Raw genomic sequence first — 13,052 nt, 5'->3', positions numbered from 1 at the left:
TGCCTCAAAAATGAGGTATATGGTGGAGAGTCGATAAGGTAAGAAAAAGGCTAGAAAACATGGTGGGGGACAAAAGGATAGGATTATCAGGGTCCACCCCACGTACAAGCAACAAATATTCTAAGTGTAGTGAATCAAGAAAAAAAAATTCTGCCTGATGGGAAACAAAGGCAAAATTAACCAAAGCCCATGGAGGGTGAGGCATGCAAACCTCTTCTCTCAAAAGAGAGACAAAACGGCTCAGCATGTACTATAATGTGTGGAGCATGAGGGAAAAAAATACTGTGAAACATGCCAATAAAGGGCTGATGTAGGCCAAGCAGACTCTGCAGTAGAGGCCTAGGAAAGCAAGTAATAATCAGGTAAAGGAAAATTATCAAAATCTCCATCATCCCGAACAGGTTCAGCAGTTTTAGGAGGAAAGGGTCCTCACAAACTAAATTAATTGTAAGAAGTATACAACATAAATAATTACAAAAATGAACTAGTTGTTATATTGTAAAATTAAGTAAGGGTGTATTGACACTAAAAACTTTATTAGGTGGTATATGTTGAAGAAAACAATATATTTAACCTAATTTACGATTGACCAGTAAGATGAATCACAGGTAAGCCTAAAATAATAAAGACACTTGTTAAGCCTAATCATGTTGTGGATGAAAGGATATCACTAAGCTCTAATTTAAAACCCTAACCTTACAATAAGTATTTACAAATCTAATAAAAGTTACTGAACTCAAACAATTACAAATGATAATATTAACATAAAAGAATATTCAAAAATCTACAACAGTATAACAGCTTATATGTCCAAAGTCAGCTGACCATATTCAAATTTTCAAATTGTGTGGGCCCCCAAACTCGATGTCCACAAAAATGAACTCATATAATGATTAATCTCCAGATAGATTAAAGTCTACAATTCCTAAGTTGAGTACCGCCACACGAAGCCTGAGTATTGTGTTGGAAGTAAATTATATCACTTTCAAAGTGGAAACATACACTTCAGTGAAAACTAAAAAAAAAGTTAAGAACAATAAAGGTAAGTTACCACTTAAAACTGTTAAAGTGAAGTATAAAAAAATGAAATTTCAATAAATTAAAATAAAATGTGGGAAGAGAGCACAAACAAAAACATCTTGATGATAGCAAACAAGAAGTGATAATTTGGTAGAATCAAAAAGAAGGAGTCACATGTGTTGGGAGGATGTGTCACACTCCTATTGGTGGAGGGTTGCCTCATGATAATTTGCATGTGATACACAGTTGAACCACAATGATCTTGAGGAACATGGGAGTTCAAGGCTTGTAGTATGCAAAAAACTTTTTTCCCATATAAAGGGCAGTACTGAACAAGAATAGCTATATCTGTGAGAGAAGGTAATGTACTGTATCGGAAAGAAACAAATTAACATTAACTTTCAATATCCAAGTTCTTGTTATACATATTGAAAGTTTGCCAGAAACATATAATGATACAGTGTAACAAAGTACGTGATCAATTTACATCATATTATACAAACGTTTTCTTATTACTATAAAAAATAGAATAAATGTATGGCCATTTGGAGAAAACTTTCATCAACAAGCTGACCGACACTCATCTAACAGCAATAAGGATACTTTGAAACAGAGTACTTGATGGTAATAACATGTTAACCCATTAACTGTAAACTGAGTGTGGCATTAGATAAGGAAGATTTGTAGTCTTGATGTAGTAAGCATATTTTATTAACCCATTAACTGCTGATTTGCCATATAGGGTACAATCTGCCTCTGGCAGTTGAATGCGAGTGTGGCCTCCAGCCACTTTGGAATGTAAAGCTGATGGTGATATCAACTGTAACCTGTTGTAAATAACTTGTAGTTTCATAGTTTCGAAAAACCACCAAATTATGTCATCATCATAAGAATCTACATCTTCATAGATGGTAACTACTCTGGTCTTATTAGATAAGGAAGATTTGTAGTCTTGATGTAGTAAGCATATTTTATTAACCCATTAACTGCTGATTTGCCATATAGGGTACAATCTGCCTCTGGCAGTTGAATGTTTCTCCATAAAAATCCTCAACATTTTACAAAAACCTCTAAAATGAAAAAAATTGTTGGCTTGCCATGTTCTAGGGGTGATGAATTTAATAGCAGATCATCTGTCTCGGCTCAACCGAATTTTCCCAACCAAATGGATGCTACATTGCGAGGATTGTAACATAGTCTTTACTGCCTGATGAAGGGCACCTGCCTGAAACACCATACAAAATAAAAATAGAAAATTTTCATTTAGACATTTAAATTTATTGTTAGATATCTTTTATCCAAGTTTTTCTGCTCACGTCTTTGGGAACAACACTCATTGAAGATCTAAAATGTTCCTGTTCCTATATTCTTGTGCTTATAAGATCAAAAATTATTACTGTTGTGGTTAAGAAAGCATTAATTTTTGTAACTCAAAAATAAAAGTTTATTTGTTTTGTTTTTTTTTACAGGAGTGGGTTGTGTAAACTATGGACAGTTCCAGAGTGCAATACAGTGAGAGTACTACGTGGTAGGTGTTAATAGTTTTGAGAATTGCAAGAGATAAATATATATTGTAGCTTACAATCAGTATGATGTGTGTTTAATCTTTTGAATTTGTCATATGACAAATGTCTTACTATATTAATAATATTGCAATGTTCTAAAAAACATTTACAATAGCTCTAGCACCTCTAAAAGGAGGCTGATATGATGGGAGTGAGCCCAGTAGAGAATATCCAAAGCTTAAAAACAAAAGTCCCAAGAATGCATGCCCCCTTCACGGGAAATGTAAGAGACCACTGTAGAATTGTTAGAAGGAATCATGATGATTTTCCTCTTCAATAGATTGAGACCTTGAACTATTGTCCATTGGACAGCAAGAAGTTCTAAAATACTGATGTGGAAGGAAGATTCATCTTCCATCCATAGACCCTGGAATTCCTGACCATCGATATACACACCCCATCCCTGAAGTGAGGCATCTGTGAGGAGATGAATCTCGGGATGAGGGGGCGGTATAAGAACACTGATGGTAGTGTTGGTCTGATCCAACCAGCACTCGAGATCTAAGATGTTGCTCCTGATTAAGGAGACTGGATGATCCAGTGGATTGTAGTTAATGATCCATTGGTCATACAGTGACCACTGAAGGGACTGCATGTGTGCTTGTTCCAAACGAATCAGAGATTTGAGGGATGCCCACATCCCCAAAAGAGAGAGAGCCATACACATAGTAAGGGAAGAAGACATGAGTAAAAGCCTAACTGCCCATTCCATAGCCTGGAGCTGGATGGGTGTCGGCTGATCCCGGCTTAAAAACATGTTGAAAAAGACACCCAGATGCACAGTATATACAGTCAGCAAGAGAATGGATTTCTTGGCTCTTGATAGGAAAGCCAGCCCTGGTGGCTTCTGAAAGGAGAATCTGGGTGTGTTGTTCCGCCAACTGACAAGATGGTGCCAGAAGTAACCAGCCATCCCAATAATGGTGTGTGCATAGGCCCAAAGCATAAAGGTGGCGAGAAAAAGCTTGTACAACTCTGAATATATGGTGCAGATGCTAGGCCAAAGGGCAGAGCCCTGAACAGCAGAGCCTGACCCTCGTGCATGAAACGTAGATAGCAGTGATATGACTTTGCTATGGGAAAGTGGAGATATGCATCGGCAACAACGAACTTGGCCATCCACAGACCTGGTGAAAAATGTCAACATAGGTTACGAAAGAACTCCATTGTGAACCTGGGAGGATCTGAGAAGTGGTTGAAACGAGAAAGATTATTGGTCAGCCGTCAATCTCCCGTCTTCATAGGTACAACAAATAAACGGGAATAAAATTCCACAAGAATAGGATCAACTCTCTCTACCACACCCCTCGACCAATAACTCACTGATAGCCTGGGAATGAAGATCTACACTTCGTGGATCTGTTGGTAGTGGAAATACCACTGGTTGGGAGGATAATGGAGGTGGAAAAGTGAAATGAATGATTAATCCCGATGCCAGAACCTGAAGTACCCATGGATCTGTGATGAAGGAATTTGAGGTGTCCAGAAAATGTCCTAACCTCGCTCCCACAGACCCCACCCACATAGGGTAGTAACCTACACTTTTGGCGACAGTCTGCTTGAACAGAGAAGACCCAAAGATAAGGACAGAAACGATTCTGTGTGCCAATAGATTGAGGAGCAGAAGCCAAGGGTCGGGACACACGACAAGCAGTCACACCATGACTTCCAGCAGGAGCCAAAGAAAGTCTAGAGGCCAATGACGACAAGGAAGAATTCAAACAGGCGACATCATGATTCCAATGCCTCTAGGATGCCCATGAACATCAGGGGGGTGAAGAAAAAGAGCCTCACGTAGGACTACAGCAGATAGACAAACTCCTTCCAACAAGGCATCTCTACCCAATAAATCCCAAAACATACACACCAGGAAACCAAAGAAAGAGCAGAAGCTGACAATCTTACCAAAGTAGAAGTCAACAAAGGATCCAATTAGTCCTCAAATGGATGTGGGAATGCTGATAGGCTTCCAACAAAATTTGAAGGGAAGATAAATATTTCAGAACAGTATTGAGGGTCAAACGAATCCGAGAAAATTGTGATCTGTTCAAAGTTATCACAGGATCCAGTCTGGAACCCCACATATCCAAAAGAAAATCAAGTCTTTGAGGATCTAAATATATGTCCTCCTGGCTGTGGTAAGCCAAAGCATGCTGTTCAGACAAACGTGGGGGATAAGGCATAGCTATCCCATCACGTTATGGAGCAGTAATTCTCCCAGCATGAACAGCAATATCCAGTGAAGGAGGAAAAACTAAGTAGTCACCCTCAGACCTTTCAGCCATCAAGGAATAGATTCAAAGGGAACTGGAGAAAGACCAAAAACCTCACAACCACAATTGACCAACTGAAGATATGGAGCAGGAAGTGGTTGATCCAAATTGGCCTTGTGAGAAGCTGACCTAGTAAACGAAAGCACCAGAAAAATAGAGTCCAAATTCTCTCCAGACTGTTTTAGATAATCCATGAAAGCGGTTTCAGAACCTCCTGGACCAAATATATGTCTCAATCTCACATTAAATCAGATCACAGACAGCCTCAACTGAGAGTGACTCCCCACCCCGACCCTTTGAGAGATGCTAGATAACAGAGGTGGAATAGACGAGGGCGAATTATCTTCTGTGCTGGAAACAGTTACCTGTGAATTCATGTCTGGAAAGGGCGTGTCACAAATATATTTCATTAAATAATAATTATTAAATATAATTTATACAGAAAGCCATTAGGCGACGCGAAAATCGATACCAAAGATGTTAACTATCACAGCACTTCTGTAGAGAAACTCATGTCTAAACGCTTTGTACTATACTATACAAAGTATACTGTATACTATACAGTACCAGGATAGAGGGTGCATTGATGTAGGTGGAGAGTATCACGAGACAAATATTGCCAAGGGCAATTGAGTGGAGTATAAAAGACTGGAGGAAGTGAGAAAAAACCAGATCAATGCTTAGATAGGCAAAGTTGAAACCATGGTGGTTGTGTAATAGTTATAAGTAATAGTGGCAGCAGAGGTAAGTATGTTTTGGAAATATTAATTCAAGTATCTAACAATGTGCATTGAAGTGTGATACATCAGTAACAGCTCAGTAGTTTTCCATCATTGTTAGACCTCAGAACAAATGGTCTATATGAACGAAGGAGACCATACTAACAATATAGCAACCAAAGTTGAATTCTGAAAATTATTCAATTTATTTGCTTTTTCAACTATGAATATATGAAATGACACAGTTTAGTGTCTACTAAAATTGGTAATAACTGCTACAAACTGCTTTGGATTCTTAAGGTTCCCAATTCTCTATTAGTCACATTGAAAACAATGTTTTTATTATTTTAAAGCACGTGCAAAATTTACAACTTTAAAAGCTTTAGTAATAAAGGGCACTGAAATATGTACATAGAAAACTTTATGGTTTCTAGATAAAGTAAAAACACAACCTTTAGAAATGCTGTTTACTGTGTAACTCATACCTTGTATTTTATAAAATCACTATTTTTTTTCAACAAAGAAAAAAAAATCAGTTATACAGCAAACTGTATTATGCATGTACTACTGGCTGAGAATCAAACCTTGTACAATCAACTGCAGTTTCATATAATCTTGGCCAAAAGCATTTGTTACAAGGCAGACAAAGCTTCCAGTGTCACTTCTCTGCACATCAGTAATGGTAATTTCAGACACCAACCCATTTCTTGTTAGTTTCTCATTCAGAGCATACCTTAAAGAGTGAAGATTATAACATTCTTGTTAATTGATCTAATTGGGATTTACTTCAAAAAATTAACATTAAAACATGTTTTAAGTTTCTTTAATTAATAGTATAATACCAAACTTCTATGAAAGATGTATAGAAAGAACATGTATTATTCATGCTTTAAATACAGAAATCAAAGTAGTAATTAATATTACGAATGTTTCACATTTATTACTTAATTGCTCAAAATGAGTTAAACTAGATTTGAAATAATACCTTAATGCACTATTTATGTACCTTTCACATTTAAGGTAAAATGAAATGACCTACATCACAATGAATTATATTTTGAGTATATATGATTATTAAAACTAATTTATTATTAGACTGAATTGCACAAGTAGTTTTATGTAGAATCACAAAGTAGATAATTTACCTCTCTTTTGCCATTGGGTTAAGAAGATGATCATTCTGTTTCCAAACAATGGCCATAGGTTTATCTCCAATAGCTTCACATAACAGCATAGCTTTCTCTCCTCTTATCACAGTCACTGTCTTTTCTTTCATCTCAAAATGTGCTGGAACTGTAAACAGTATAACAGATTTATATACAATTTCTAACATGTATAATGAACTAGGTTTTGAAAATACTTAAACTTCATAATAATTATTTAATCATCAGTTTGGAAAGAAAATTATTTAAAAGACTTAAGAATATAATCAGAATAAAGTAATAACAGAGGTAAAAAAAAACTTACAAGAAATATACTGTAAGTCTGTAAATTTCTAGGGAAAGGTGTGGTAAGACAACTACCATGTGGTAATTTAATATGCCATGGATTTCTCTCTTCTTGTAATATTACAGTATTTTTATTTGTTCTGCATATGTGCACTTTTCTACATGAAACATAATTGAGAAATCTGTTAAGTTGATTTAGTTCTAAGTTATCTTTGTTTCATTGAAGTTATTGGAATGTATAATACGTATTACTGCCCAGGGAGGATATTGATCAATATGACACATGGTGCAAGGATGTCAACAGCAATATCTTTCAGTGGTTATTCAAATTATATCTAGAGGTTATTGTCCTACCTATGTTGTAATGAGAAAGACCAGTCATTTTGATAGCATTAATCATCCTGTAGAAAAGTTAGGTTTCTTACATGCTAAGTAATGTTACTTTTGGTCATTCTGGTTTGGAATATCAATTTAGTGAGTATATTCTGAAGATGATCCAATTAAAATGATAATCCTATGTGTGTGTGTGTGATGTTTGTTTAGTGTTCTAATAAACATTATTCACTTTTTATTAAAGCTTTTGTTCTGTCTATTTACTTCATTATACATCAACTCACAGATATCGAAACATTACCTTCCCACATTCCTGAGGAATTCCATTTTTTTTAGTTGGCTTTCCTGATTGGGAATGCATGGTCCATTTGTATTCCTTTAGTTATGACTAATGAAAGCGAACATATTGCATGGATTAAATATAAAAAAAAACAATTCATGAAAAAATGCAACTTTATAGGAGGGAATGTAATCTTCCTTACTTGCTTTCCCTTGAGTGAATATAATTTTTTTCATTACTTCTATCCCTTACTCAGTCATTAAGGGATTTAGTATTAATCCATAATTGATACTTGTGTGAATTTATTGTTATTTAGCAGAGCTATTTGATATAGAACTAATAATAATTGAGTTTCACCTGAATACATCACAACCGTAACATCAAATGTAGTTTTCACTAATTAAGAAGAATGTCATTAAAAAGCAAAAGGTTTTAAAATAAGTCATTTTATTACAAGTGCCATACTTAGTTAAAACAAAGATTGGACATAGAACATTTTTAGATAATGAAATATGCACTTGTAGTTGGGGCCATTATATCTATAAGTTGGATAAGAAGGGCCCCCATCTAACTCATAACAACTGGAATTTAAAATAAATGCTGCATTCAGTAACTTCACTGAAATCAAATATATCATCATTCAAATGTTTCTGTAAAGGTTTGTGCACCATGCAGAAGTTGCACATTATCTAGTACAATTGTGCAAATTAATGTGGGTACTAGTTTGGGGCAATAACACAGATTGAGACAAAAGTCTATGACAGAAATACTCATCACTGATGTGGGGTAAGACTGCCCCAAGGTGGGGTGGGGGTTATCTTACTCTAAGCCATTCATTGCAAAGTAGTCATACATTAAAAAAAAATCAGTGAATATTAAGTGTGTTTTTATTATGACATATTTCACTGTTTGAAATCAGTAAAATGAAATTCCCCGAAATATCTGCTCAGCTATACAACATTCAAAATGCTTATCATAGATCAATGTAGTACAAAAATAATTGAAGTTGTGTTTTGATTATTCACATTCCTATCCATCTGCCAGTGTGTTTATATAAGGAGCCATGTATACAATAGTTACATATAATTCACTCTTATGGTGGAACATAGTATACAGAGGTGGCTGTTTTACTAAAAGGGACCACCTTACCTTACTTTTCCCAAAATTGGCAAGTATGCAAGTGAAAATGGAATAATAATTTATAGTAATTTTGCAAATATCAACAGTTTATACAAATTAGAAACTTAAAAATAAATCTCCAATATACCACATACACATTATCCAAAAGTAACCCCAAATTAACTGAAACATATAGTCACATATAAAAAATGAACTCACTGAGCACCCCAAAGTCAGTTTATGGATTTGGAAAATTCCACTTCATAAAGTGGAAATAACATTTTACATATACGGTTTTGTTGTATTTATACTGTGGTAAAATGTTAGCTGTTACCTCTTTAAAAGTGGTCAATGCTGTCACACTTATTCATGGTCTTTTTTTGAACTTGCAGTAAAAGACTTTTATCACGATGTAGGTTATAAATTATTTAAAAAGATAAGAGAAGCCCCTATTGCTTAGTAATGATTTTGATCAGAAACGAATGAAGACTGCCCTGTTTTCTTTCAGGGTAGTATGCAGGAACTTAAAAAAACATGGGGATTCATCAGATACCATATTACAAAGTAAAGACTGGACATATGGTTGTAAACAATTAACATTTTTATTATGAGGCACTTAAGACAATCAGCTGGAGAAAGACAGAGAGCTTTACTTATGCTCTCTCACCAATGCACCTCTAGCTTTATTAGGCTAAAGTTGAAGTTGTGTTAATTACAATTTCAAACCTGTAAAATAGCAGTCTGGCAAACAAAGAATCTCAAAGAATTTGTATCTCTGAAATGTAATCTCTTTTTCAAGACCAATGTATGAGGAATCTAGCAAAATGATACCCAAATCTCTGTATATCAATATGGCAAACAAAGGAAAAACATTACATTATATAAAAAGTTCTCTCTCCCAAGGAGCATGCACCACCCAAGTGACTGAGGACCCTTCTCATGTTAGTAAGGTGTGTCACAACCCCAGGCAATCATATGGTTTATCATCAGAAGAAACCACTTCTACTCATAGCATTGTTCATATCACAGTGACCTTCTCTAAAGGAAAGTACATTTGATAACCTCAGTGACTCATACAGATCTATGAATAACCAAGATAAGAGAAACTTATTAGTTTCCTTCAGTGATGTACTATGCCTAAAATAAACTTTGAAACATTATCTAGCAGCTAAAGACTTGAAAACTCATTATATGCCCACATATCACAAATACGACATACTTTCACAGGATATTAGGGCCAAAATTGACAAGTACACAATTGAAAATGGAATAATAAAAACAACCAAGCATTGTAATGATTTAAATTTGAAAGAATCCAGTGTGAGGTAAGTGAAAAATAAACATTTGTAAGAAAGTACTCGTACCAGGAAACAAATTTTCTGATGGAAGCTGATATTAATGAACAATGTGACGCAAAGCAGGGATGAAGGTTGATGTTAGAGGTCTTAGATAAATGTCTGAAAGACTTAGTTGCCCAAATTTGTGACAACTGTGAACATATATAGGTAGTTCTAAATTATTGAGTTATTCTTTTAGTGAGCAGCAAAAAATTAAAAACACAAAAATAAAACTATGGCACTTTGGTATAAACCTGCAGGAGTTTTCAGACTTGCAGTATGAGAAAGCATTGAATAAATTGCAATACAAGAATGGATGTATTCAAACAAGTAAAATTAACACTTACATAAGCTGCAACAAATAAATAAATAAAAATTAACACACTGAATTAGACAAAAATAAGCAAAAGTTATCACACATACCTGCTGCAAAGTAAAAGCATGTTTAAACGATGTTAAGAGTATCATTATTATCATTCAAAACTCTTTTCCTATGTGATTTAAATTACATAATTACTTTTTTATATTAGAGTTATGAGTTGTAAGTGTTAGAACTGGTTACTTATTTGGTGATGTTTCATTTCCCTACATGTAAATTAAAAATTGTTACAAAATCACTCATCTTTAGAGTAAAGTAGGCAGGGGATTCCAGCTGTAATTATGAGGCACCAAGTGTAACCTTCCATTTGAACCTAAACTATATATACTATTTATGTACTGCATACTCAATTTATAAATGGCATTATTATTTGCAAATTGACAAGTAAATTGAAAAAATATACTTGTTGATTTACAAAATGTACATAATTTAGAGTCTTCATCATTATATTAAATCAACTCACAGACTTATAAATTGTTGTGTGAATGTAAAAACTGATATCTAGAAAATCAACATGTAGTTTATTAAAACAAACTTAGCATCAATAAATTGTGATGCAAGTTTCATAAATCAACATTTAGATTTAATAAATAGACAACCAATTTAATAAAATGAAGGAGAGATTGTAAATTCTCATGTATATTTAATGAACCAGTGGGTACATTTATCAGATAAGTTGTCAATTTAGAAATAATATTAACGTTTATAAATGGACAATATGATAATTTTACAGAGTAAGAGATCAAAAAGACTGAAATATGCAATATATAAATTTTACACATAACTTAGCTTAAATTGCAAACTATCTAATTTAAACAGTAAAGTTACACTTAATGCCTCAGATAATTAGTAGGATTAATTTGAAGGTATTTTTAATTTTTGTTTTTCTCCAACTCGTATGCTATACATGATACTATAACCAACAGTCAAGGACCTGCCACAAGAAATTGGGTACATAAATAGATTGAAAAATATATTTAATGGGGCTCCATATGGACCTTATTGGTAATTATTATTAACTATGGTAGTACTTAATAATAGGGATTGACAAGGTTTCCAAATACATTCATGTACCAAAAAACCACCCTGTTAAATTTCTAAGCAAAAAACCAACCATTCAAAGTATTGGTTAAGATAAGTTATGAGCATATATTCTAATATAACTCTAAAAAACGTTGCTAACATTTCTTGTATAACAATTCAAAAGTTTCTAAAACATCAACTTTTTCATCTACTACCTACCTGATCACAATATATATGTTACGACAGCAGAGGTCACGTGACGCTAGTATCACGTCATGCGCTTCTCGAACATTCACGTCCCTTCCTGAAATCTCGAGAGCCTACTAGATATGCGGTAGTCTTATATATATAAACCGGTAAGAACTGACAGCAACAATGTAATGGGTGTTTGTTATAGCGTGACTGTGGAAATTAAGTGTATTGCAAAGTTGTATTCAGAAAGAATAAACCAGTTTTATCTAAGAAAGGACTTGTGTCGCTAAAGTTTCATCAGAAAGAAATTATACGGGAAGTTAACTAACGAACGGAGGCATAACAAATTGGTGTCAGAGAGTGGGACGGAAAAAGAAAAAAATTGGAAACGAGAAGTGGCAAATCAAACAACAGCTTAACAGATTTGATGGCAGCAATACAAGAAGAGCAAAAGAAACAAAAAGAACGAGAAAATAAACAAGAAGAGAGATTACAGCAGTGGTTGGAGGAAAAAGAAAAGAAACAAAAAGAACGAGAATATAAACATTAAGAGAGACAAGAGCAGTTGCAAGAAAAATTGCAACACTGGCAGCTGGAACAGCAAAATAAACAAATGGAAAACATTAGTAAATTTAAAAGCGAATTAGATACGTTAAAGGACGATCTATTGACTTTTACACAAGGAGGATACATTGACCATCGACTTAATCAGCCCCAGACAATGGCAAGCCCCTTACAGAGCCCGCAGCTAAACCCTAATGCAGACATATTCAGTCCCGTTACAAGTCACATCCCAGATATGAATGTCAGTGATAGGAGTGATCCAGTGCGAAGGAAGCCACAGGAATTCGATGGGAAGGCACCGTGGAAATCATATAGAGCACAATTTGAGCTACTGGCAGAGATGAATGGATGGACAGAGGAGCAGAAAGCAATATATCTGGCAACGAGCTTGAAGGGACAACCACTGGAAATACTTGGATGGCTGTCAGCAGACGACAGACACAACTATAGAGCACTGGTAGCGGCTCTAGAACTCATGTACGGAACCCAAATTCAGTCAGAAGTCTAAAGGGCTAGGTTTAGGACGAGAGTCCGTGTTAAAGGGGAGAGCCTGCAAGAGCTGGCACAGGACTTGGAAAGTATGGCACACAAGGCCTACCCAACTGCACAACTCGATCTCCTCAAATTGTTGCTCAGGGATCAGTTTGAAGATGCCTTGGACAGTCCACAACTGAAGATACAAGTGAACCAAGCACACTCCTCTACTATGCAGGATGCAATGGCCAGAGTTCTCGAATTTGAATCCTACATTAAGTCCAGCACAGAGGTACCAAGGTTGGTACAGTCATCAGGATTCAAGG

At 35.0% G+C, this 13,052-nt stretch overlaps 1 protein-coding gene across 2 annotated transcripts in view; it reads right to left on the bottom strand.

The window, feature by feature from the left end:
- LOC106458792 (Down syndrome cell adhesion molecule-like protein Dscam2) overlaps positions 1-13,052 on the bottom strand; it is a 172,640-nt gene that overhangs the window by 62,316 nt on the left and 97,272 nt on the right. For both annotated transcript variants that reach the window (XR_002610440.1, XM_022385131.1), the window contains exons 13-14: positions 6,723-6,870; positions 6,162-6,310 (exon numbers count right to left, since the gene is read on the bottom strand). Coding sequence is in view for 1 of the 2 variants with exons in the window: in XM_022385131.1 (XP_022240839.1) it covers positions 6,162-6,310; positions 6,723-6,870 (297 nt within the window). In the remaining variant the exon portion in view is untranslated. The remainder of the gene's footprint in view (positions 1-6,161; positions 6,311-6,722; positions 6,871-13,052) is intronic.

This window comes from Limulus polyphemus, unplaced genomic scaffold, assembly GCF_000517525.1.
Source record: "Limulus polyphemus unplaced genomic scaffold, Limulus_polyphemus-2.1.2 Scaffold516, whole genome shotgun sequence".
Classification (NCBI taxonomy): Eukaryota; Metazoa; Arthropoda; class Merostomata; order Xiphosura; family Limulidae; genus Limulus; species Limulus polyphemus.
The sequence above is the reverse complement of the archived record's forward strand: the minus strand, read 5'-3'. Positions and strand labels throughout refer to the sequence as shown.